The sequence below is a fragment of the Apus apus genome, chromosome 5, assembly GCF_020740795.1.
Source record: "Apus apus isolate bApuApu2 chromosome 5, bApuApu2.pri.cur, whole genome shotgun sequence".
Lineage (NCBI taxonomy): Eukaryota > Metazoa > Chordata > Aves > Apodiformes > Apodidae > Apus > Apus apus.
Window position 1 is genome coordinate 51,332,059 of NC_067286.1, and position 27,879 is coordinate 51,359,937.

General features: G+C 40.6%; 1 protein-coding gene across 2 annotated transcripts; it reads left to right on the forward strand.

Annotated features, from left to right (window-relative positions):
* Positions 1 to 6,143: 6,143 nt before the first annotated feature.
* On the forward strand, positions 6,144 to 26,405 carry BDKRB2 (bradykinin receptor B2). Of its 2 annotated transcripts, XM_051621366.1 has the most exons (3): positions 6,154 to 6,210; positions 12,979 to 13,163; positions 23,577 to 26,405. In XM_051621366.1, exon 3 carries the CDS (start codon positions 23,579 to 23,581, stop codon positions 24,722 to 24,724), a length of 1,146 nt encoding a protein of 381 aa, XP_051477326.1. In that variant the 5' UTR covers positions 6,154 to 6,210; positions 12,979 to 13,163; positions 23,577 to 23,578; the 3' UTR covers positions 24,725 to 26,405. The 2 variants fall into 2 exon arrangements, with proteins under 2 accessions (XP_051477327.1, XP_051477326.1); XM_051621367.1 differs by lacking the exon at positions 12,979 to 13,163 and having other exon boundaries at positions 6,144 to 6,210.
* Positions 26,406 to 27,879: the final 1,474 nt, after the last annotated feature.

Consider the following 27,879-nt stretch of genomic DNA (forward strand, 5'->3'; position numbering starts at 1 on the left):
GCCAAATTCTATGATACTCCTTCCTGTGCCATGCTGCTTCCCTGTTACCCCTTCTCCTAGCAAAGGGCAGATCACACAACTATCCTCATATTTGGGGCACTAATAACCAGTGCTGTCATCACAGCCATTCTCACAGATACAATTCTCTTCAGCTGTCTTAAATGGCTGTTGCACTTCATACACATGTGCCAAATGGACCACAAATCGACCTAGGACAAAAGGACTAAAAAATGAACCAAGTGGCAAAATTTCATTTGAGGAGCTCAGGAAGAGAAAGTTGTGCATTGGCAATTTTCAACAAAGTCCCTTGCAACTGAGAAAGTGCAGGGAGGTTGTCACAGTTTGACTCAGGATCAGCAATTAAACCAATGACAATAATGCTCTCGATCCCCTCTCACTCCCACTCAGGTGGATAAAGGAGAGAAGGAATAAAGAGAGAGTCTTCCAGGTTGAAATCTAAACTAGACAGCTTTAATGAAATACTAATGATAAGAAAATAAGTACAAATAAATACAAATTTGTGCAGGAATGTGCAAAGACCCTATCACCCCCTCCCACCCTCAGCAACTCCCATAGCATTCTCTGTAGCATGAGCAGTCCCAGCATTTCCTGAAAATAGTGGCAGGAGCTGCAGGTAGAGTTATGAGGGTCAGGAACACATGAACGTCAGGATCAACAGTGATGTATAGAATAAATCCTCCCTAGATGCTGGGTGTCATGCTTTCTTGTCTCTCTCCCGCCTGGCTTGCCAATAGTGTCATGGTTTGGGCCCAATACAACAACAAAGGAACAGCCCCACAGCCGCTCATTCAACTCACACACACACACACAAACTGGGATGAGGAGGACAAAGCTCATGGGTTGAGACAAAGGACAAGGAAGGTTCTTCACTAATTCCGGTCCCGAGCAAAACAGACTCAACTTGGGGAAAAATAATAATTTAATTTCACTCTAATCAAACACACAGTGCTTGCATATGTTAACCCACCCCTCCCTGCTTCCTAGGCCCAAATCACTTTGTTCCCGTTTTCTCTCCCTCCTTCCCCCCAGCAGCACAGGGGGACAGGGGATGGGGTTTAGAGTCAGTTCACAGGCTGGTGGTTCTTGCCGTGCCATCCTCCTCAGGAAGAAGGATTCTTTACTGCCCTTCCCTGCTTCCCCATGGGGTCCCTCCCATCAGAGAGAGTGCTTCATGAACTTCTCCTTCATGAGTCCTTTCACGAAGTCTGGACCAAGCTGCTCAAGCGTGGGCATCTCACAGAGTCACGGGCTGCTTCAGGAACAAACTCCCCTGGCACCGGGGTCTTCCAAAGCTGTGTAATCAGAGTCCACTGGCAGCAAATTCTCTGGCCACAAACTCCAAGTCCACTGGCCAAGTTCACCCCTCCTGGCACCTTCAGGGAGTGTTCCACTACGTTCCTCTATCAGTGCAGGGGGACAGCTGCCATCTCACCCTGGGTTGCAGTGAAACTTCTGCTAGGGCACCTTCTTCCCCTTCTTCCTCATCAACCCACCAAACCAAACCAGAACACTAGCCATGAATGGAAGAGAAGAAAAAAGAAGAAGGAGGGATTGACCTCCATAATCCCTGATCCCTGAATTTATACCACGACCTACATAGATAAGGATGGAATACTTCAGTTTGCCGATTTTGCCAACTGTCTAGACCACTCCTCCCTACAGAAGGGTTATAGATACAACTCTTCTGCTCCTTTAGTGTAGAAAATCAGACTAGTAGAGCAAAGTGTCTTTGGTCTCTCAGCAGTATCTATAAACATTTGGGCATTACCAGTCCACTAGGTGGTAAACAGCAAGTGTACTTCTTAAAAGAGAGTTCACTGAAGAAAAAAAAAAAAAAATCAGTAAGAGAAAATTGACTTAATCCTGGGACAAGATTAAAAATCTCCACATTCTCTAGTTGAAAGCGAAATAGTGTTGAACTATAACAGTTAATTTTGGGGTGTTCAATCCAAAGGATATTAGAAAAAAGGCTGTGTGTTTAGCTTGTGCAATGTATGTCTTAAGTTGTATGCTTGCAGGGTTGGATACAGACAGCAGCTTGCATTCTTTGCAAGGAAGGTTCTCTCAAGATACAAAGGAACTCATAAATCTTAGCACTTTCAATGAGAGTGAAAAAGAAGCTGATTTTAACGAGAAGCAGCAAGTTTCCTTCCTGAACGGAGGAGCTCAATTTGAGGCACATCTGTAATACTGTTTACAGGAAAAAATCAGTAATTGTGAAGGTAGGTACACTACCTAGTTTTGAGGGTTTTTTTGTTGTGGCTTTGTTTTGGTTTTAAATCTTTTTCCTGGTGCTAAGCGGTTACAATCAATCCCACCTAATGTCTACAAAGGAGAAGAGGAAAACATTTGACACAAACCAGCAGAAAAGCAATAACCTAAGCCATAATATCCTGCAACACTGTACATCAGAGTTAATCTCATGAACCAGTATGCAGCAGCACCCTTGCGAGAAGCTTGATCAGATAGAGCTGATAGTTTGAAAGCAGCAAAGGCAGGCAATCTTAACCCTGTTTTTCTGTAAATGCAATGAAAAGACATAGAGTTACCACTCGGTAGCAAAGATATGCCAGGCATTACATTGGGGACAAATCTGCATCATGTTAAATTGCCAGCTTCCTGTGAAGTTAAGTACCCCTTCCTTGGAAGCATGGCCAAATTGTGATTAGTGCTAAAGAAAAAGCAGACCAAGAGTTGTAGTCAGGAGGATACTCCTTCCATCACTTCTGAATGCACAGATGAGTATCACTACTTCAACATTCTCATCTCAAAGGTACAGCAAAGCAGGGTCCCTTGCCTGCTCTGTTCATTCTAGTATCATTTCCTTGGTCCCATCCAGTACATATTCAACTTCTGGCTACTAAGCTGGAGATAGTTTTAGTGCTAAAAGAGAACCACAGCACTCATTGCACTCTGTGTTTTTCTGTAAATGCTTGCAAAGGGACACCTTGATATCCACTCTGCTACTTCCAGTGATGAGTTCTGCCCCTTTCACAGAAAAGTCCAATTCTGCCTGTGTATCTGTACAATACCATCCAGTTTTCAAACAAAAGTTTTGGTTATTTTTTTTCTCTAGTAAACAAGCTCCAAATATTTCCATCAGCATTGTCTTTGCTTCTGTGTTGCTATTCTGTCCTTCTGTAGTCAAACTCGTCCCCTCAGAAGGCTTTCAGGACTAAGCCCATCACACAGTCCTTCAGTAGCTCACACACCTTTCAAATCCTTATTAATCCATTCCCCTTACAGTAAGAAAAAAATAAAAATAAAATTAAAAAAAAAAAAAGAAAAAAGAGTACAGAAATGTTTTCATTGCAGGAAGGAGAGTGTGACTTTATGAATTAGAGAAATAAGGTTTTTAAATTAATGCAACAATTTTTTATTTGAATGGCCAGAAACACACAGAAGACAAAAAAAAATTGTTCTCAGCCCAGAAAAATGTAACTGACCAAAAGGGATGGCTGATTAAACTAGATAACATACCAAGCATCTAAGGCTCAGGGATGATACTAAATCCCCACAGCTGACAGAAAACTGTTCTAATAGAATTTATTTAGGAGGATCAGACTCAGTCCAGAGAAAGGAAAAGGAAATTAATCATCATACTACATAGAGAAAGTACCAAAATATCTTCAGCTGATTTGAATCAGTGAGTCTTGGGCAAACAGTGAGTTTTTAGGGGATGGAGATAGATGGACTTAGTCACAAGAAAAGCTTCCTCTAGGAGCCTGACAAGCATGCACATACACACAGACCTTTAGAGCTGTTCTTCATCTGAACATACCTTCTCTCATTACACGGGCAATAGCGCAAGTCACCTGTTCACATGGGGACTCCTGCTGGAACAACTCAAAGTTGTAGGTCCCTGTCAAAATCCAAGGACTACTGCCCTCTTCCAAATCCAGGAATGCAAAGACAGCCATAACTTTGCCAGTAGGGTGGGAAAGAGCAAAACATGCTTGAAAGAGGTCAGCAATTAATTAGTAAAATCACAAGACAAGATTTTTCTCCCCCAGAAAGTGCTGGCAACAGTTCAGAACAACTACCAAAGCAACCAGTTCTTCCATTACATTTATTCTTTAGTCACTGTTTGTTGTCTTGAATTAACAGACTCCAATATTGAGATGCTTTCTCCCTCTGTTTCCTGGGGAAATTACAACTGAGCAGGAAAGCTCCCAGGTAACCCACTTCAAAGTGATAAAAACTTTAATAATTACAGGTTATGACTCTCAGCTTTGGCATCTTGCAGCTGTTCAGACAATTGTTTTCCATAAAACCAGTGAATTATGAGAGGACGGAAGGGGAAGTGTCTCTCAGTCCCTTGAGTTCAAGCTATTCCAGCTTTATGCAAAGGTATTTGAGATTCCAAGTTTTATCTCCTTGATACTTAAATTTGAAGAGAATATTGGTAATACAGATGGCCAGGTAACTCAGATGCCAAGGAAGCCTCATTCAAGTGTTCATTAACTCCCTCACATCCCTGAATCCCTAATGATTCCTACTTTGCAGAGCTTTGCCTCTCTGAAGCTTTTGAGATGATTGCATGCACTTGTCTTCCCTTTCAGCAAGTCCCCATAGCAAACTAGCTGCTGGCAACACCTGCCTGAGCTTCCTAGGATGCTGTAGAGCACTCCTCACCTGCTCTTCAAGAAACTGTCTGCATTACTCAGGTGTAACTGAGTAAATCTGGCTACAGATTGGTTTTACTACATCACTACAAATGAGCCAGCAGAGTCTTTCCTCTGAACACATGAAAGATGTCTTAAAATATTAATTTTGCTGCACTATTGCAAAATTATGTTAATGTCTATATCTGACCAAAAAATGAAACCTAGAAATAGTCCTAAAATGTTAAGTCAGATACAGAAGGACTTAAAAAAAACCAACAAAACCAACCTGAAAGAAAAATGCTGAATAGATTATTTTAGTACCAAGATTCCACAATAAATCTAGAACTAGGGCTGGGAAAACAGGGACAGACCAGTGGAAGATATTGCTTATAGGAGAGCATTACTCAACTAGCAGCAATAAAGAAGGAAAATGTACTGAGGATGATACATTCAGAGAAAGAAAAGAAAAATTACTGGAAAGCAAAGCAATTACTCCTGTTGGGAAAAGTGCAGGTAAGAGTATTGCCATAGAACTATAAATTAAGAACCAATGGAGAGCATGGGCCAAGTACTTTCCCTGGTAGATAGAATTGATATCAATATAGACCACAAATAATACAAATAGTGCCAAGTATTTTCTTGAATCTTTTACTTTCAGAATTAGTATCTTGTGGCAACTAAGGGAGCAGACTGTTCTTTGCTCACTACTTATTTAAATAAAGATGTATCCATTATGTGGACTTCTGCAACCATGGTTGCCATTTCAGATTTCAGTTTAATTGCATAAATACTAGAGGAAAAACAGCTAAATCTCTTACAGACAGTATAAAATTAGTGAATTATCTCAAATGCAGAATAAAAGTAATTGTAGCAGGGAAAAGGCTCTGCTCTGTCCTAAGGCTGTCATTCCACTTCATATAGAGATCTCATCCATAAGCTTGAATAACTTTGGTCCAATTTAAATCTTTAAGTGGCATTTGGATTCTCTATTGCATCACAGCAGACTGAGTAGCAAGAGACTTCTGCTGAGGAAGACCAGCACCTACCAGAAACCTAAACAGTGAATTTCTTCTCATGGAAGAGAAGTATGTAAGATTGTATACGAGGTATTTCATCTTTTCTATTTTGAAGATCCAAGTTTTCCAAAAAGCTGACTTGTTGAACTCTTGATTATGTCTAACACTAGTAAAGAAAAAACGCTCTCACCATCCCCCAAACTCCAGATCAGGCTTCTGTGTGTGCTCACACGCAATTCTGGAAGCTGTTGTACAAACATATCACTGTTTTATACACATACCCTGTCACATCAATATTAGAGCTGCATTTGTGTTGTTTAGCACCCGTATCCAAATATCAGTTGTCTCATACTAGACACAGTAGACAAACATTGCTTTTAAAATATAGTATGAGAGAAAATCCAGGAACATGATGTCATCAACAGAGGGATGAGTCTGTTCTGTTCAGGGAGGGGCAGAAAACCAGAAGTTAGACTCATTCATACAACAGAAGGAGCTTGGCTGTTCCCGGAGACGTGTTGCAGTTCCCTCATTTGTACCTGCTCAGTGGGGAATTTGCAGTCAAGGTACGTGTTTCAACTTCTTTTTAATATTAAAAATGCTCATTACTTACATTCTGTATGGTTTGTTGCTTTTTGGAAACTACTTCTTGAATTCTTAATAAGTTTCTGGTTCAGTGGCAAAATAAGTGATGTTATTAGTGTTCCAGAAACACAGAGGAGAGAAATAATTACTGCTGATGTGATTTTATAACTTGTCAGGGTTTGTAGAGCTGTAGCATTTATAGAAAAATTATGCGTTTCAAAGTACCCCAGAAAGTGCAAGAAGCTAACTTCACTTTCACCTGAAAAATTACCTACCAAATAGTAGGGAGAAACCAGAGGCAATTTTTTTGTCTACATACCAATCATTTTCTCTCTGTTTATTATTTTGATTTTAAACCTTGTGGAAATGTGTGTGTGTTTACCTTACACTGTTAACGTCTCTCATCTGCCCTGATTGAAAGACAAATTGAATGAGATTATTATAGGATGCTAACAAAAAAAAGCTTAGAACTGGAATTTAATTAGGTTCATAAAACAAGAAGACCAAAGATTGAAATACATGCTATAATTTTAGCTATTAATTTTATATTATTCAGTATCCTAAGCAGCCATCTTAGTGTAATAATAGCAAAATAGCCATAAAACCAAATAGTTTGTAATTTCACTCTTTAGTACATTGTATGTAATCTTACAGCTGCTGTCTCCTAAAATAAGACTATATTTTTATCCTGAGCAGCTGTACATATTTTCTTAAAGGAGCTAGAAGACAGCTAGGAAAAACTGATTTTATAGTAAAGTATTTAAGATTGAAGCATCAGGATATCAAGTAATATCAGTCATATGACTTTCATTTTGCCTGTTGCTCTTTGAGCATGCACAATTATTAAGAACTGTATGAAGCAAAGTGTTTTGCACTTCAGGATCATTCATAGATTTCCAAATATTTTTCTTGTTTTCAGCATGAATAGTAAAAACATTCATACATACAATAGTAAAAACATAAGAGAATGGACAAATGTACCCAAGTTATTAAAGGCTTTGGGACAACCAAAGCAGAGACAACTCCAGAAATTCTTGGTCAGGTTTTCCACTGTGCCTCATACATGCTAGAACAAGATTAACTTCATTACTCAGAGTTATCTGAACATTTTGTACAGACAACCCAAAAAAACCCCTACCTTTCCTAATGAGTGAGAGCTTTCTGAAATGAGGAGCTCATCATTGCACTGGAACATAGCTCTGAAAGATTCTCATAGCTATGTAATGTTTGAAGTCTTTTCTCAGACAGAAAACAAGAGGAATTTGGGAAAACTTTAGCACATTCATTAAGAAGACACTAAAATTCACTGCTTAAGAATAGTCAGTGTTTGATAAGTCTATTTTTCATGGAAAGAGGGCAAACAGCTCTTAAAAACCCAAATCCCATGGTTTTTAAATTCACAGTAGGAAGAAAAATCATATTACGAGTCCAGGAAAACTCAGAGATCAGAGCTTTGCTTTCAAAACAAATTCCCTGCCAGTAACCAAGTCAACAGCTAAACTACATCTGAACACATTAGCAATGCTAATCAATATAAAGCTAAAAAATACCTGAGAATAAATGCCATTTAGCTAAAATGTCCCTTTTTCTTTTAAAGTTACACATAAGCCAGCCTTGTTCTATTGGCACTCATGTTGTTTTTAAAACTCTCTCTCAGCACCGCATACATTTGAGTTTCTCCTCCCTTATCTAAAGGTTTATCTTCCTTCTTGCATTTAGAATACTTTGAATTTTCCACTTATTGAGCTGAAAAGTTATGCCTCTGCCTGGCTGATACATAGCAGTGTACAAACATGATGTTTTAAAGTGGAAAAAAAAGCTTTCCTTAGCCAGTCCTCTGTCACTGGAGTAACTCTGGGTGAATGGACATATCCTAAAGAATTACACCCTATTCTGCAGCCTACACAGAATCACCCTACAAAGAATCCCACCCTACAGTAAAGTCTTTGGGTGTGGACTCACAAACCCTACAGCCGACCAGGAGCTGGCTGGACCAGCTTCTTCCTTCAGCTGGGTCCCCCTCTCCACAGGAACACAGGCACAGGGATGGAGGAAGGAGAGAATATCCCTGTACCATGACAGCTCTGAGGCAGGTAGGCTCAACTGCAATGAGAAAGCACAGAAGACAAGAGCAACACTGTAAATTTGGACTCTGCAGGCTGCTGTCTTCACACAAATTTGCACCTGCTAGTGATGACCACAGTCAGCTTGCTTAGAAGTAATGTGAGTACCCTGGGGCTGAGGAGCCCTGGTCATGGTCCAACACCTCTCTGAGGAGTTAATATTGAAAAATAGACACAAATGGGACACAGATCAGAAAAAATACAAGGAGCAAAGTTGCCTGCTGAAAGCATGCTATCTTCAGTCTGATGATAAGCAAGTCCAAAGCATTCAGAAATTGTGGCAAAGCTGTTATAGCAAACTTCAACAACATGCTTCAGGACTCTTGATGTTCCCTGGAATGGTGGATTTTACTTACTTTTGTTGATGTGATATATTTACCTCCCTTACATGTAAACTCCTCAACTCAATTCAGCAAGGTTGGGTTGTTTTTTGTGATCCCTACAAACAAATCTGATCATCCAGGTTTGCAGATCCACTAGTCCTGAGCTTTGCACAATAAGGTATGCCATTGTGGTGACAGTGCTGCAAACAAAGTCAGACTTCAAAGTATGGCTAATTTTCAGAGAATATAGCTCACAAAATGCAGAAATCTCTTCCACTCACATTATCTGAGATTACAGATAAACTCCACTAAATAAAAAAGAGAGTGAACTGTGGTGAAATGCCTGGATCTTTTTGGTATTAGCAGGATTTATACATGCATGCCCAGAGGCAGAACTGGCCATAGTTGCTTTTCCTCCTGAAGTGCTCCTGCTGTGGCAGAAGAGAGCATGCTGCTGGCATGCTCTTTGGGACCTGCACCCTTGTGTCTCTGGAGGTGCTCTGTCCCTTTACCATGGCTATATGATTTCCTATCAGCCATCTTACTGAAAGGCTGCTGCTCTGAAGCATTATAGGGTAGAAAAGAAGAGCAATAGGTTCCTCTTGAGGTGAGCACGCTGTCCACATATATAGAGCTAAGCAGTAACCCAACGCACTTTCCTGATGTGAAGGTCAAAATGCCTGCAGAGAGTGGGCATGCCAGTTAAATTAGAAGAGTTTCATCAGGTCCCCTGAGTATTTTTATGTAAAGCAACTCTGAAGCCTTCATAACTGGATGGTGGAACCTGGTTCTTAAGTACGTAGGAAGACAGAAATATTGCAGTATAGGTCACTAGGTTTTAGCTCAGGTCTTCCTGTACCTCCCATCTCCTTCTCCAGCAGCCTTTCCCTATAACAAGCTATCTTCTACACTCTCGATAATTTGTTGTCTGATCAGATAATAAGCTCCTTGAGTCAAATCCTGTCACTATGCTTACATGGCTTTAGCACACTGATTATCACCAAAGCCTCCATTTGTCAGTACAACACCCACAGTATGGCAAAACCTGCAGAGCTGTGCTCAGGGACCTATCTGCTAGACCAGGGCAAACAGCACACCAAGCAAAAAAACAGATGTAGGGACATGAAAAGTGCTATGATTAACCACACACACAGATCCTCACCTGGATTGAATGGTCACAGTGCCATCCACATCAGCAGAGAGATGACAGTTTATAGCAGATGAGCAGAGATGTGTGATTTGCTCTCCAGTAACCTGCTTACCAATCATGATAGAATCATAAAATGGTTTGGGTTGGAAGGGACCTTAAAAATCACCTAGTTTCAATGCCCTTGTATGAGCAGGAACACCTTCTACTAGGTCAGGTTGTTCAAAACCCCATCCAACTTGTCCTTCAACACTTCCAGGGATGGGGCTTCCACAGCTTCCCTGGGCAACCTGTTCCAGTGTCTCACCACCGTCATTGTGCGGAATTTCTTCCTAATGTCTAACCTAAATTTACTCCCTTCTAGTTTAAAGCTGTTACCTCTCATCTTATCACTACTTGCCCTTGTAAAAAGCCCCCCCCCCCCCGCCCCAGCATTCCTGTAGCTCCTTCAGGTACTAGAAGGCTGCTTGCTCTAAGGTCTCCCCAGAGCCTTCTCTTCTGTAGGCTGAATAGCCCCAACTCTCTCAGCCTGTCTTCATATGAGAGGTGCTCCAGCCCTCTGATCATCTTTGTCACCTTCCTCTGGACTAGGTCCAAAATGCCCATATTCTTCCTGTGTTGGGGGCTCCCACAGTACTCAAGGTGGGGTCTTAGGAGTGCAGAGTACACAGAGAGAATCGCCTCCCCTAGTGTGTAGGATAGCCACACCCTTTTTCAGGCTTCTTTTTCCAGAAGGAAAAGTGTGTGAAAGGTTTTTTTCCCCTAGCTGTGAAATCAGAAGGCAAGAAAAAAATCTGTGCAGTGGGTGTTCCCTCAACTATTGTGTTGTGGTTCCTTGTCTCTCTCCTGCCTGGCTTGCCAATAATGTTATGGTTTGGGCCCAAGACAACAACAAAGGAACAGCCCCACAGCTGCTCATTCAATTCCTCCCCTCACACACACTCAGGGATGAGGAGGACAAAGCTCATAGGTTGAGACAAAGGGCGAGGAGGGTTCTTCAACTATTAAGGTCCCAGGCAAAACAGACTCAACCTGGGGAAAAATAATAATAATGTAATTTATCACTAATCAAACACACACAGGACACAGACAACAAAAAGAGCAGGGCTTGCATATGTTACCCCACCCCTCCCTGCTTCCCAGGCCCAAATCACTTTGTTCCCGTTTTCTCTCCCTCCTTCCCCCCAGCAGCACAGGGGGACAGGGGATGGGGTTTAGAGTCAGTTCACAGGCTGGTGGTTCTTGCCGTGCCATCCTCCTCAGGAAGAAGGATTCTTTACTGCCCTTCCCTGCTTCCCCATGGGGTCCCTCCCATCAGAGAGAGTGCTTCATGAACTTCTCCTTCATGAGTCCTTTCACGAAGTCTGGACCAAGCTGCTCCAGCATGGGCTTCTCACAGAGTCATGGGCTGCTTCAGGAACCACCAACTCCCCTGGCACCGGGGTCTTCCAAAGCTGTGTAATCAGAGTCCACTGGCAGCAAATCCTCTGGCCACAAACTCCAAGTCCGCTGGCCAAGTTCACCCCTCCTGGCACCTTCAGGGAGTGTTCCACTACGTTCCTCTATCAGTGCAGGGGGACAGCTGCCATCTCACCCTGGGTTGCAGTGAAACTTCTGCTAGGGCACCTTCTTCCTCTTCTTCCTCGGCAACCACCAGCACTGCTCTCCTTCTTCAGCACAGCTCTTCTCCCTCAAGTGCCTCTTTGCTCAGGTGTTGTATCAGTTATTTTGTATGTTAATCGCTGAGGTGCATCTATTGTCCCTCTAATGGCTCCTTGGCTGGGTTTGGAGCAGGGGGAACTTCACAGCTTCTTAAGGGAGACACTCCTGGGGCCCTTCCCCCACTACGAAAAAAACCCATCAAAACAGAACATATTAGAAGAGGTAAAATTTGCTCTGGGACACAAAATACCCTCCAAGTTTAGCCCTTGTAACTGTACAGCCTGAGCAAAATGCTAACCTTCAGCCAATGAATCTTGCAATCAATTCTAGTGTCATCAGGTTCTTTATTATAGTGGTCTCACCTCAACTTGTCATATTTGAGCTCAAGGATGAATTTTTTCTTTATTTATTTCTTTAGACTGAGACATCTAAATCAAATCTTTCAGACACTGTGTTTTTATTCTGGAAAGTCCTCCCACATGCTCCAGGATCTCTCTTTAACTGCTCCAGACCAGCTCACAGATGGCTGTTCTTCTTGGCATCACTCAGAAAATTCTGCTGTTCCTGGAGCTTCCAGCACTGGCCACTGGAAACACATAAATCACTTCTTACCAGAGTAAGCAGAAAAACAGCAGGCAAATGGTTTGTGGCACTAAAAGTGACAAGGAAATGTTTGTTTTGTGGAAACTCTCTCTCTCTACTATGTCTCATCTCTCTCTCTACATAGACATATAGTCATACACATACATCTATAGAGAAAAGCACAGATAAATACATATTAACATCCTATCAGAGAGGTAAAATACATTTTTCTCTGCATAATCATGTTAGTCATGCAGCCCTGTCCTACCGATTAACTAGGAGACAATCCTAGAAAGACCTCCACCACGTCCTTCCCAGTTCCCATATTTTTACTTGGAACAAAAAGATCAACAAATGTTTTCATCAGAAATTTCAGATTTGTCCACCTATGTTTATTTATTTCTTCTCCTTTGTCTGAGCAGGGCTGGTTTTTTTCTTTTCTTTTCCTTTAGGTAATATTAAATTTTCCAAGTCATGAGGATCTGGGACTATCCCTCAGGGGCAAACAACAAAACCAGTTATCTTCTCACAGGTCTTCATTTTTGTAGAGATTTATAGTAAGTCAGTCAGCTGGTAAAGAAGGTGGACTAACCATTTACAAGAGCAAGAGCATCAGTTTTAAACTTAAGACCTTTCTAAATGACTCTCTTTTTTTTTTTTTCTTGGTGAGCTGTAACTTCACTTTCAAAGCAATATCATTCCAACCTGGTTAAAGTAGTCATAATGAATCAGACACTAATGCAATTCATGAATGGCTGGGATATTTTTTACAGAAGTACTAGTTTATAACTTAAAAAAAAAACAAAAAAAAAAAAACAACACATAATGTACAGACATGTTGCATAAAAGAACTGTGTGCTCTCACCTTCTGCTTACATCATTCCTCTGAGAAGCACCTTTTTTTTCTTTTAGACAGTCCCTTATAGCCAAGAAATTCCAGCAAGCTGGCTAAGCAAAAGGGACATATCCCAGAAGTAGAAGGAAGAAGGAGTAACAAAGTGGAGTCAGTTTTGTGTAGGTGTTTCCTGCAGTGTTTTGGAAATACTAGTCCTTTCTGGAAGCGTGAGAAGACAGCAATCTATTTTCTTCCACAGTAGGTAAGTCAACTGGCATTTGAATAATTACTACAGTGCAAAACTTTACAGTGAGACATCTGGAATTTTATTCTGCTACACTTTGCACCATGTGTCCATATAAACAGGTGTATAAGTAGTTTCTATTGCATAGTTGTGTCTAGTTTTAAAAAATTATTAAATGGAATCCGGTCAAATAACTTTAAAAATCAAAGAAAATTTTTACTTTAAATACAAGAATCAAACAATTTCATGTTTTGGGCTATTCTGAAGCTAGGTAAAATAAGGATCCAAACTGTAAACTATCCAGGTTTTATAATATTTTAAATGAAAACTCCCCGTAAAACTCTCATAACTTTAGTATATACCTGAGTTGGGCAGGAGTCTTTATACATTATTTGTTTTGGAACCCTTTTCCCTTTTGGGAAATTAAGCTCCTCTTTATCCCTTCTTTCCTTCCATCTTTCCTTCATTCTCAGCAGCAACATTTCTCTTTTCTTTACACTAGCTACATTATGTTCTCTTCCAGAACTTGCATCCGCTCAATTTTTCTTACTTGTTCCCACCCTGACATCCTGCCACAAGCCTTTTCTGCCTGCTGCAGAAAACAGCCACGTGTAATTCAGCACAGTGATTTACACGTTACAGCAATTGCAAAAGTGATGGTACACATGTTCAAAGGTGACACGATTAACTTAAATCATGACAGTTTTCAAAATTAACAAAGCTAATCAGAGGACAAAACTTCTGTTTCACAGAGAAGTTGGAAAGGGCAGTGCTGTGGTTTAACGCCAGCTGTCAGCCACTCACTCACTCCCCCATGGCAGGATGGGGGAGAGAACTGGAAAAGTAAAACTGAGAAAACTTGTTGGTTGAGATAAAGACACTAATACGTAAAGCAAAAGCAAAACAAGGAATTCATTCATTGCTTTGCATGGGCTGGCAGGTATTCAGCCGTCTGCAGGAAAGCTGAGCTCCATCAAATGTAAAGGTCACTTGCGAAACAAATGGCATCACTCGGAATGTATCCCCCTTCCTTCTTCCCCCAGCTTCATACGCTGAGCATGATGTCATATAGTATGGGATATACCTTTGGTCAGTGGGGGTCAGCTGTCCCAGCTGTGTCCCCTCCCAGCTTTATGTGCACCACCAGCCTGCTCGCTGGTAAGGTGGTGTGAGAAGGAGAAAAGACCTTGACTCTGTGAAAGCACTGCTCAGCAGTAACTGAAACATCTCTGCACTATGAACACTGCTTGCAGCACAAATCCAAAACGTAGCCCTGTACTAGCTACTATGAATAATAGTAACCCTATCCCAACCAAACCAATACAGGTGGAATGAAGAAGTGAAAATCCCATCTAGAATTAAAGAATCTTGGCATTTTTTAAAAAAGAAAGAGTCCAAACCACAGAACACATGCACACACACACAGGAGAGAACTCTCTGGGGATGGGTAGCAGAGATGAGGGATTTTGAATGAGATATCCTCCTCCTTCAGCAAGTGCCTGAGGGATAAGCTGCAGTGAGTTGGGCTCTCTCATACTCTCTTTTTTTGAGGTGATCCACTTTGTAAAGATAATAAACTGTTTAGATGGCCAGACAGAGCAGGAGTGACTCTGGGTCTCCTGCTACACTGTTAGCGGCCAGTGTGCCTCGTCCCCTGTTCAAGATCAGAAATTACATCTTGAACAGGCTGTCTAGGGAAGTGGTTGAGTCACTATCCCTGGAGGTATTTAAAAGATGTGCATACATGGTGCTTAGGGACATGGTTTAGTTTTTTCCAACCTAAATTATTCTATGATACGATTCTAAAATATCTTCTGTTAATGTCCCCACGTCTCTTTTGAAAAATATCTCTTTTAAAATCAGTTTTTCCAGAAACTGTCTGTTGTGAGAGTAATTTACATAGGAAAAGAAAATTCCCCCTCCTCCAACATTTTATAAAATATCTCCTACATTGCTGTAGTGATACATGACAGTGAGGTACCAGTAAGTGTGATCCATTAGCTGTGACCACTGTGCTCAAAGGAAAAGGTCTCTGATCTTGTGTCAGGATGCAGAGACACCCTGTGACAACCTAGCAGCATGTGACTGCTCAATCTTGGAAGGATCTTTGGGTTTTATTAGCTTTGGGTACAATAATTCTTTGCAGGAGCCGTGGAATAGGCTAAGGGAATCTGCCTCTCTAACTAAATTCTCACCATGTTTTCTTGTTGACTCTGACATTTGGAAAGAGCACATGGGCATACCTTCTTGGTGAACACCAGTGTTCAAAACCCATGTTCACAGAGTGAAAACCAAGTTGTCTGCACTAGGTTCCAGCAAGGCTCTGATATCTCCTGTTGCTAACAAAGGGATGACAATAATTTAACACACAGTTTAATTTCAGAACACTGGTAAAGCATTAAAAGGCAAAACTAAGATGATAATCCAAACACTGACTGTGTTGGGACTGTAAATCACTGTAAATCATCACTTAACGGCTGGAGAAGTGTCCTGAACCTCCCGGACCTCTCAGTGTTGAAAGCCACTTTAATGGTTGTACAACTTAATCATCAAATCCCTATTAGCATGTATTTGAATAGTTAGTTCTTCCAACAGAAATACAACACATTCCCACGTAAGAATTTTTATTAGAGTCCCCCTGGGTTTTCAGCATATAAACAGGCTACATTTGGATGTATATACAATTTTATCTGCTGTGACTATCAAGGTAATTGCAGTGCATTTTGAAGTTCATTATAGTTACTCACAAACACACACGCCATTTCTAGTATATGCATCTGGTTTTGAGCTTTCCTCTACACTAAACAGAGTGAGGTGATTTGTAACCATGATCTCTGAAAACTGACCCTTTCCAATTACAAATGCTTCATGATCTGGCTAATTCAGGAGCAGATACATGAAAATAATATGAAATCACTTTCCCAGCTGCTCAAGCAACAGCATAGCAGGAAGTTTGGCCTTGGAAGGGCAAGGCAGAATGGCTTTCTGAAGCTTATCATTCAAGAAGTGAACCACGTTCCAGTCTAGACTTGAGAAGGGAACTCAGCAGTGCTCACACTGTCACACTCTGCTTTTGGGAGTTCTTCTTAGGACCCCATGCGGTAGACATGCTAGCTAGAATAATCTGGATAAATATTATCTCCTCTGAGTTCCTGGGAGGGCATTTGGAATTAGATGATCTTTAAGGTCCCTTCCAACCTGAATTATTCCATGACTCTATGATTCTACCTGCTTGAAATTAAACCTGTAATTTCAGCTGAACAATATACAGTTAATCCAACTTTCTCACCTATTCTGTTGTCAGAGCTCAACATGCTATTTGAAAACATTGCACCATGACTCAGTAGAGCCATATATGTCTTTAGTAAATGGCATTAAGAAAACACAAGGCATTATTACAAATGTATAGAGAGGACAGATTCTGTCTATGATGCTCTCTACACTAAGGACTCCTGCTTTCACAGAGCCATCAGTGTGTGGCTCAGCATTAGCAAAAGTAGCACTGAACATTTCCAGCTGCTGGTGGGGAAGACTATTAGTAGTTGCAAAAGTGTTTTGCAGACATAATATGTCAGTTTAGTATGTTTTATGTTTCTGCAAAATGCATGAGAGCCTTTATCAGCTTCAGAGTAAAATAATCAGTTACTATCATTAAGTAATGATGAAAACGTGAGTTCTCAAAGAAACAGCTATCAGGCTTTGGAACAGCAACCATTCAGTCACATGTATTATCAGCTTCCAGCCTTTGCCATTGGAGAGAGTCAGGCTTTTCTCCAAAGTTATACTTGTGAAGCAGGGGGTGAAAATGTGCAGTAAATGCTGCATTATTGCAAATACCCTTGACAATGGGGTAAACATGAAAGCAATTGGAGGCATTGGAGATAGCAAATCTCTGCCTTTTTTCTAAATGGTTGTAACAACCTCCTCAAGGTGCTAGAAGTAAAGTGCTTTTAGGGCATAAGGCCAGTTCATCTGAATGACAAATCTCTCCATTAAGTATTTAATGCACAAAGGGCACAATATTTGTAAATACCATTTGGCAATTAGACCTTCATATTTTGCCTAATGACAAGACCTTAGAACTGCTACCTAGGGAAAAGAGCAGTATTTCAATTGCTAAGAGAAAAGAATGGCTAAACTGAGCTAAAGAGGTCTGGTAGGAATAACACAACAAACAGAAAAGCTATGGAGGATATCCATGTGCACAACAGTGAGGGAGTCTCAAGTGGAGTTTTGTGCACTGCTGAATAGCTCTTCTGTGCCTCCACTACTGCAAGGAGAATAAAGGGGCATCAGAACATTCTTGGGGAACAGAAGTACTTCAGGATTTACAGTGTTTTCCTCATATTATTCCACCTCTGTTGCTCTATTAATATTGTCCAGTACTTTCTTCAGGATATTAGCATGTTTCATCAGTGCGCTCCTATCTTTCATACTGAGACCAACACTGTAACTATTTAATTATTGAACCACAAGCCCAGTTCTGAAAACCTACCCTAGGAATTGTTCATCCAGCCCAACTCTCAAAAACTGTTGCCAGCCAGCTGAAATTTCATTTATTTATTTTCCAGTTCTGCTGTTTTCAGCATGGTTCTTGCCGTAGTGCTGATCTATATGGTTTTCAGGAAAGGTTGTTTTCTGATGCAGGAAATTCTTACTTTAACAAAGAAGTATAATATAGCTGCACAAGCTACACTTGATAAAATTACTAGCTTTTAACTTCTTTACCACTGGATACAGGTTATCTTAGCTATTCACTGGTCTCAAGGTATTGCCTGCCACTGGAGAGACACATTGTGCTGCTTGATACCATCAGACCTACCATTTCACATGACACCAGACTCCTGCAGTGGATATTAAGTGGGTCTCACAACACTAGTGCACTAAGCTCATTGAATTTTGCAGGGTTGATGGAGTACAGCAATCCCTTACTGTAAAACAGAGAATTCCCATAGTGCCTGAGTGCTCAGGGGAGGGGATACAACCTCCTTTGACCCTATTCCAACCTGGTAAATCTACATGTCACATTGTAAAACTCAGGAAATTTATAGTCTCTCATTTGTCCTCATACTTTGGTTAAACTGTACATGTTTTGATCACTCAGCTTTCTAAACAGACACCATGAGTCCTGCAGGAGGGTTAAACAAGATGCAAGACTTTGGCCCTGAGTCAAGGCTTAGTTTTTCCCAGCAGACACTGTCATCCAGCAGGGAGCCCTGTGTGCTTCCTGGTGCCAAAGCATGTTGCTTTCACTCCAAGCAGTGCTTTTGCTGCTTCTCTCCCTGGACAAATGTGCAGTTAGGCTCACCCTATCCATCACTATTTGCAAGACAGTGTGACAGTGAAAATATTATTAAGCTAGGCAGTGAGCCAGCCAGGCACAGGAATAAATTAAGTTAATAGGCAACCATTTTCTCAGCAACAGATCCAATGAGGAATGCAAGTTCTGCAAAGATGAAAAACGTGAGTGAAACATTATCTGATCATTACCCATGTTGGCAACAATGACAGAAACTAGTGAGCTTTGTGAGTCTAAGCAAATGAGACCAAGATTTGAATTTATTCCACCCATACTACAAATCAAGTCTTACCCTTCTTTACTTATTCCTACCCAACAGTAACCAGGGCCCCAGACAGTACTGTCTCAGTCAGGTACATTTCTCTTCCTTTCCACCTGTGTGACTTGCTAATTTGCAAGGGCCTCTGACCTACATCTGCCATCCTCATCTCTCCATTTTCTTCAGCATCTCCTCTATCTGTGCCTTTGTGAAAGGGAGCCACTCAGCCTGAAAGCTGGGCTGAGTATCCTACCCTGACATTATTTAAAATGCCTACTTAGTGAAGTAGCATCATTCCTTCTTATGTTGTTGTTGTAAGCTAGTGCTTGCCCTCAAAGGCACCAAAGAACTTGAGGAAAGGAAGGGAAAAGCTTGATGCCACTCTACCCCTTACCTTACAAAGAATAAAATACAAAACTTAATTTTGGACAAAAGATTAAGATCAGCTAAACAAAACCCAGAAGAACAGAAGTCAGACATGGAAGCAGATGGACCCTAACCTCTATGATATTCTCAGCTTTCTGAAAGCAAATACTGTCAACAAAGCCCATGATACCAGTGTACAAAACTAGGCTGACAAAATGTCATATACATGGGAAAACACAGAGCACTGATAGTACCCATTGTTAGAAGGATGGTAAACACATGCATAGGCATGATAGGGCCCAACTTGTCTCTGAAAGAGCAGATTTAGTCTGTGAACCCAAACTTGAACCTTAGGCATTGGCTGAGTCTTGGGCAATGATTAGCAGACATGGGTCCCATGATAAAGTTCTCAAGGAAGAACTCATTTGGATGACTGTTCTTCACTTATGCAGTACTTTTGCAGTCCCATTCCCATGGCAGTTCCTGGATTTCCCTCTCTCCTGACCTTAACTAATTTGAGCACTAGCTGTTGGTTGAGCTTTGTACCATGAGCAGTCACGGTTAACCTTACCTGTTGTCATATTGGGAATGCTTGAAAGAACAGAATACCTTGCAGTGAGTCTGTGGTCAGTTTTCTCCTGTTTGAATATTTTCCTTCTCAATTTTGAAAACATGTTGAGCAAACACACTACAATACACACAGAAGAAATATAGATTCAGCTGTGCCTTAGTGCACTGTGGGAGAGTAATGTGCCTTGCTATAGAACGGGAAGGTTAACATCTTGGTGCAGGAATACAAAAAGCTACTCAGGACTCCGGACACTAGGTTCTGGAGCAGAGTCAGATTAAAGCCTAAGGGGGCAGCAGGGGGGGGGTTCTATGGATATTAAGCTCCTGGAGAATCAAAAAAGATTAAAAAGACTTGAGAATAGCAGCACATAATTCAGTATTCATGAGGAGAGAAGAGAAGGAATTGTGAGACTGACATTATAAAGGTCACAATTGTTGGTATTTTCTAAAGATGGAAGAATCAGATTCATGTCCCTGCTTCAATGGTTAATTAAGTAGGTATACTCATTTGAAGTAGCTTCATAATGAGAAATAATCTCAATCAACATTATTCAATAAGCTAGTGGCCTCTTAGTACATGGCCATGTGGATCCCCTGAGTTCCAGATTTTGTTACAAGTTAAATAGAATGAAAATGTGGATATAGGTCTCTCATCTGCCCAATCACTACAAAGAGAGGAACAAATTTGCTCAGTAAATCAGAACAGCTTAAACTTTCTCAGCAGTGTTTCAATAGCAGAAACTGGAGTTTGTGCTGGGAGGGAGAGAAAGGCAGGGATGATCATCTCTGTTTCCAGGGCAGTTTGACAGTTTTTGAATTCATCTTTCTCTAGTAGTGAACTACAGTGGTAAAAGTAGCTGAATAAGTACAAGAAGTTCTGCTGTGTTTACTAATCCCTCATGTACAAAAGGGAACAGCTGCACTGCAATAGAATAATAAAAATCTCCAGGAAAACTATCTTTAAACCGGTTACTCAGGTCTAAATTTAACCTATGGAATTGTTGCTGTGAGCAGATCACTGTGTACAGGTCTTGTTTGTGTCAATTTTTCAATACTTGATGGCCCCACAGTTATAGATCTCATTTATATTTATTTCCATACACTTCCAAATATTAGCAGAAGGTTCATTGTGAAAAAAAACAGCTGAGGGATTTACCCTTGTATTTCATTCCTTTGCCCAAACTTCATCTTGCCTGTAAACAACCCTAGAACAGTATTCAAGATATTTGGCATTTTCTCTCTCTGAGAGACTGAATCCACTCACATGTTAAAAAGAATTCTTTCTCAGTTCAGATTAAATATAATTACCATACTAAAACTGCTCTTTTAGAATGGCAGCAACATCCAGATTTGGTGACAATAATTTTAGAGTGTATTGTAAGTAGAAAAGTTTCTAAAAGATTGATTGTATCAGAGGTCAAACAGACTGTGACTCAAACACCATCACCAAATCTGGACTAGATCAAAACACATATTGAGACTGGCCTTTTTCCATATACAAATATCCCATGTTCATTACTTGTTCCTGAACCAGTCATATTTTCCTCCTCCTACCAGCTCTCACAGAAATCCAGCTGTTCTTCTCCATCCCAATTTTTTATAATTAACTTACACACAGACATTACCTTTTATCAGAATTATCACAGTTATTGAATGGGATATATAATCAGCATTGGAAGATAACATTCCAAGTTATTTATGGATAAAGAAGTATAGGATTTTTTAGGTAAAGTATTACACTGGAGAGTCTAAAGTGACCATTTTCAAGATTTCCACTTGGAAAAAATATGTTCAGCAAAGTGCTTCATGGCTCTTGATTAGGCTTGGGCTTTTTCCACACCTTTCTTTAGCTGATTGCAATATACAGTATTGGAAATTAGTGGCTTCACCTCCCAGCCAGGGGAGGAATTTATAGCCTCTTCTGGCCTTAGACTCATGGTTGAAATGACTACTTTAACAGAATAACTTTTTTTTTCCATTTTTTACATCATAATTGATGTAAATAATGATACCTGCAGAGCAATTAATGTCTTTCTATGGTGTGCTTCAAGTTTACATGCCAAAGGGGCCCTAAAAATGCTAATTTTGAGAGGTAGTTCCCCTGTATCTTTATTAACTTAATTTTCTGTTGAGTTAGGGAGCTGATTTGCATTTAAAATAACTTCTTATTTTGAAATGTTATTTTTGTCCCAGTCAAGTACCTCAGTTTGTTTCAACATGAAGCTCTTGAACTGTTATGGCAGCCATAGGGTGGAAAGGGACAGTGAAGGGTGAGTGGAGAACAGGAAATGTTAAAGTTAACATTGCCATAAAGAGTGATCGCTCATCTACAACCTCAAATGTGCTAAAACCCATTAGAAAATCATTATGCAAAGACAGAAAGATAAAAATTAAAGTAATGGGGTCAGTAAAAGCAGGACGTTAAGGAATGTTTCTGGCATTTCCTCTCTCTCTCCAAAATAGCTAATGCCTCCTCAGTAAAACAGAATTAAAAGGACATTCCGAGGAACTTTCAGAGCATGTTTCAGAGATGCCACAAGAGCCACATAATGTTGCCTTTTGATATTCAGTAAGACAAAGAACCAGTCCCTACCACTGCTTTAGGGAAGGGCTTGAGCTATGGATCAAGGAGGCAGGTCACCAGAAGCCCCATGACATGGACTTGGTCACTGCCTTATGAGCCCCTGCACACTGCTTCTAGACCACAGTAATGCGATATAAGTAATTTAAAGTCTTCTGGGCTTTCCCTTATAAAAAATAATTTACAAGAGGTTAATTGTAGGGAAAATATCATAAATCACTAGGTAGCTTTTGAGCTGCTGTTCTCTGTAAATTAATTCCTATTCATTGGGGTTTAGCCATATAATAAGGGAAAAGCATAGGTGTTGTCAACATACTCTTAATGACCACTCTCTGACTTACTAATGAGCACCTTATGAAATATATGCATACCATCAAGTATAAAAAATAATGCACTTACAATTCTTCCTGCTGGTTCACAGCACACGACTGGCATAAGCAACAGCTTCTGATAATTGCATTATCCAACGGAACTTCTCTGTTCTCAGATGACCTTCTGTTGACCATCCATTAACATTTCACTTGATGTGTGTTCCTACAATGTAAAGTGCCATTATGCACAGAAATGGAGACTTAAAACTGCTGCTTGCAATTTGTTAGTGGCATCTCTCACAGCCACAAAAGAAGGACTTTGAGATATTTAAATGCTCATGAATATCAGTATGTTGATGCCAGGCGTTGCTTTAGGGAGATTAATTACAGAAAGGTACGGCTGTCTGAGGTATCATTTAAAAACAGCACAACAAAGATATCGAAAACAATAGGATTAAAATGAGCTGAAGTTAACCGGGGACGTAAGAGGTAACATAACTTTTTCTATAAACATAGAAAAATAAAACAGTGGGGTAAGTCTATGCCTGGTACCAAAGGGAACCAAAAGGAAAAGGAAAACGGTGGTTGAAAGGTCAGTGACAACTGTCACCAACCAACAGTGTCAAAGAGACCACCTGACTCCCAGTGGCCCACTAGTGACTAGTGTCACTAGCAACAACTCTTCATTAGTCCTCTCAGAATAGAAGATCTGGTATTTAAGATGGTTGATTTGAACATTTGGATTTATGTGAATTTGGAAAGAATGTGTTAAAGAATATATGGAGGCATGCAAAGTGATAGGGTTGTATATAACCTGCCCTGGCATGGTTTAGGAATAAGGAGAGGTAATCTTTGCTGTGAGCCTATTAAAACCAAATTCCCTTCCAAAAGTAAAGGGACATGTCACACAAGAAGCATCTTAACAAGAGATAGACGAGGTACAGCTGTCCTTTAGGAGATTTTAGGAGCTTTTCTTATTATGCCACTTGCAGCAATGAGATCATTGTGGCAATCACATGTAATCTTTTTCTTTTTCTCTGCACAGAAATGGTTTCTATCACAACTGGAAATGTCACTCAACTTTACAACATCATGGCCACCCAGGAGCTCACAGTCAGTCCAGCAAATTTCCGCAATCATTCAGGAGCACATCAGCTTTATCAATATAAATGTGTTAATGCAGAAATATGGAAATGGCTACAGGATTTTCAGCCTGCATTCCTCTGGTTTATTTTTATTTTGGGAGCAATAGAAAATTCCTTCGTCCTCATCGTCCTGTGTTTCCACAAGAGTCGCTGCACAGTGGCTGAAATATACTTAGCAAACATGGCACTTGCTGACCTATTGCTAGTTTGTGCTTTACCATTTTGGGCCATTAATATTTCTAATAATTATCAATGGCCTTTTGGCCTGTTTCTCTGTAGAGCTGTCAACATAATGAGCAACATGAACTTTTATTCCAGCATTTATTTCTTGACGCTAGTGAGCATTGACCGCTATCTGGCCTTGGTGAAAACCATGTCTCTTGGACGGATGCGACGAGCTGTCTGTGCCAAATGGAACAGCTTTGTAGTCTGGTCGTGTGCATTACTCCTATGTTCACCTTCAATCGTGTTCAGAAATTTACAGTATTACAAAGAATACAACATAACAGCCTGTGGTCTTCTCTACCCGGCCAGCTACTGGGTGCCTATCCAGAACTGCTTGCTGAATATTGTGGGCTTTGTGATCCCACTCTGTATAATCTCCTTTTGCACTGCACAAATTATCAAAACCTTAAGAAGCAGTGAGATACAGAAACTGAAGGTAGTCCAGACAGAGAGGAAAGCCACCATGCTGGTCCTTGCTGTGCTCTTGCTTTTCATTGTTTGCTGGCTTCCATTCCAGATCACCACCTTCGTCAACACAATCAGTTACTTCCTACCCACTTTCAAATGCCTGGAAGAAATCAATGACATACTGACTGAGATCGCTGCGTACTGTGCCTTTAGCAACAGCTGCCTGAACCCAGTTCTGTATGTAATTGTTGGGAAGCATTTCCAGAAGAAGGCTGTGGAATTCTTCGAGGGATTGGTCCCAAAAAGGTGCAGAAAATCAAAGTCTGTGCAGACAGGAAATTCCCTGGACACTTTAAGAACTTCTATTTCAAGTGAATACCCAAGGAAAAAGTCTGATTTCCCATTACAAAAATAGCACAGGTTGTTCATTACAGGAAAACACATATCTAACACGTCAGTACCTGCTAATATCCATCTGCCATTGGTCCACAGAATAAGTGTCTTGTAGTATTCACCATATGTGGGAATTCAACAGTTGGATCTTAATGGAAACTCCATACAGAGATGTGCTTCTAATGCTATTAAACATTTTTCATTATTGAATCCTACTTTGTAACATGCTTCACATTTTCATGGTTGAATAATTTTGATGCATGTGTCATTTGAAATGTTTGCATTTCTGAGATGTACATACATGTGTGGACAGTTCTCTGAGTAAATCCCCAGTATATAAGCTATTTTCAGGCTTGTGCAACTACTTATGGTACCCGCACAGTTTGCTAGGCTAGATGTTTTATAAGAAGGGCTTGTATTTGAGTGATCTCTGGTAAATGAATCCTGTAGGACTATTACTCAGATGTATTTTTAGCTGTGAGCATCTTCTGGGCTTGTACTTTTTCTGTTCAGTCAACCAAAACTATTGGGGTTGTAAAATTGACAAGCTGTGCCTTTCTGCAACTGCTCTGCCTCTGCTCGTTACAGGTTTACACCACCTTGTATGCATGGAAAGCAACTCAATAAAGGCAAAAGCAGTAGTGGAAGGAAGGCTGCAGCCAGCTGCATTAAGTTAGCTGGGTTTTCTTTGTAGCAGGATGTTCTTTACCCCTTCTGTATGGGGGTTAAAGCATTCCCTTGCTCCTTTTGAGTGGGCCAACGTCAGTTACATTCATACCTGCGCTTCAGCTCACAGACTTAGTTTTTACTGTTCACAAAATAAATATTTGTGATGTGATTTAATGGAAACATAAAATCTCAGCACAACTGGCATAAGCTCATGAGTAGGAGAAGCTGAGAATATGAAGGAGAGCACCATCTAACTGTCTTAGAGATCTAACTGAAGATAGTAGGCATCTTAAGAGTTCAGAGAATTCAAGAATGGCCCTTTCTGACTCTAATGCTACCTACATTTTATTTGTGGAGTTAATCTCAGTTATTTTAATACAAGATAGCTTTTCCCCAGTTGGACTGGGTTTGTGATCTAGGTTGAGTTTATACAGAAGATACATTCTTTGTGTACTCAACTGTCAGTACACAATTTTACCTCTAGGAACCATAATCAAAAAACTCAATTTGGAAGGATACTAAATCTTCTGAAACTAATACAGACTTTGCTGTTTTCAAAGCACTTCAGTTTACAACCTTAGAACCACCAAGGGAAATGGAGTTTGGCGACATAAGTAAACTCAGACTGCTACTGTGTGCTCTTTATTCATCAGAGCTTGTATGGAGAGATGAAGTTCCATTAATGATGGGAAATGTATATTAAACCTTCAAGTAACTGAACTAAAAAATGCTCTAGAAGTGTGCAGATGTGCTACAAAAACTATTGAATTTAGATCACTGTAGGTGATTTATAGACAATTTCCATAGGTTTTCTTTAATAAACAGTAGAATCCTGTGTCATAAATTCTTCTATTGTTCATTCTTCATATTGTTCAAGACACCTATTGATGAAACACTGCAAGGCTTTCTGTTCTCTCCAGTGTTATCAATACCATCTTGTTCATGAGCACGGTGTTCACTCAACCATTAATTTAAAGGAACTCCATTCAAAGGTTATTGAGGCAATGGAAAATATTTTTTGAGTATTTGGTACTAAGAAGCAAAGTATAAAAATGTTATTACATTAATGTTACATTAATTTAAAGCATGTAAATACCTATGATTTCGCTATGCAGTAAGCATGTACAGCAGAAAATAAACTACTTGAAGAAAAATAATTTGCTGACATTTTCTTCTCTAGCCTCTACTCTGTTACTCAGAAATTACTTTTCAGAAGTGCAGCTGTTGCAGGTACTTTCTTGTACTTCCCACAGTACCAAAGGAAAGTGAGCTGAAACCACAGAATTGTAGCTACTTTCAAACTTTTGGGTCAGCTTTCTTTTCAGAGCCCGTTTCTGAGCAGTGCTGGCTGCCCTCAGTCCCTTTCAAATTTAAAATCTGCATTAAGGCAGCTAAAGATACTAAAATATTTTCAGTAGCTTTTCTCTGCCTGCTGGTAGCTCAAGGTCCCATGAAACATCAGATACTACTTCTCTTTGTGAGGGGTTGCTGTTGCTGTTTGCTGGGTGGACCCTCTACCTAAAGCCTTTGCTCTTCTCTCAAAGCACCCAGACAACAGCAATGAAAAGCCCCTGCACCATCCTCTGCAGACCACAGAATGCACAAAATTGCCTCACAGACTGTTGAATTCACGTTCTTCCCCAGTTTTCAGTGCCATCACACGTTGTGCAGTACTGGCAGGTACCGTTTACGCAGGGAACGAGAAACCACAACAAATAAAGCACAATGTCCCAGCTGCATCTTACCTACCGGCAATTTACAGTCGCTCTCAGATCCTTGGCTCTGTCCCATTCTCACAGAAACTAAGCAAGACATGGGGAGGATTCTTGGTAAAATGAGGTCAGATTTTGTCCTGAGGACCTCAGAGTTGGAAGCCTCATCCCTGGAAATGTGTAAGGCCAGGTTGGATGGGGCAACCTGGTATAGCGAGAGATGGCCCTGCCCATGCAGGGGTTTGGAACTAGATAATCTTTAAGATCCCTTCCAACCCAAAGTGTTCTATGATTCTATCATTCTATGTGACACTGTAATCACCATCACCTTTTTATTCCTCTTTATCTTCTTGCCATTTCTCAGCTACTCCTGTTGTCCCTCTTACCTGCAGTTGCCACCTCCTATTTTTAGACTTTGGAGACACAAACAACTTACTCCACACTCAGTCCAATGGAGGTGTCTGGGGACCACTGCCAGAGGAACAGTAAGGATGTGAATGGCCAGTTGATATTTCTGGCCAGCAGCAGGTATGGGCAAGGATAATTGTTAGCTTTTCGCTGTCTGGTGTTTCAAGCTGATTATTTGGTGTACTAGAAATGCAAAATTAATTTCCTTAAAAGCTGTTGGCACAAACAGCTGTTGTTTCTTGTGGACAGTCCAAGGTTGCTCTTTTTTAGGCAGGGTTTCTGTGAAGAAATCTGGATTTCAATTCAGGTCTCCTAAATCCCCTCACAGTACTTCAGGCATTGAATCATCACAGAATCATTAAGGTTGGAAAGGACCTTCAAGATCATT

Coding starts and splice junctions, on each gene's coding strand:
- BDKRB2 (XM_051621367.1), top strand. CDS start 23,579: ATGGTTTCTATCACAACTGGAAATGTCACTCAACTTTACAACATCATG.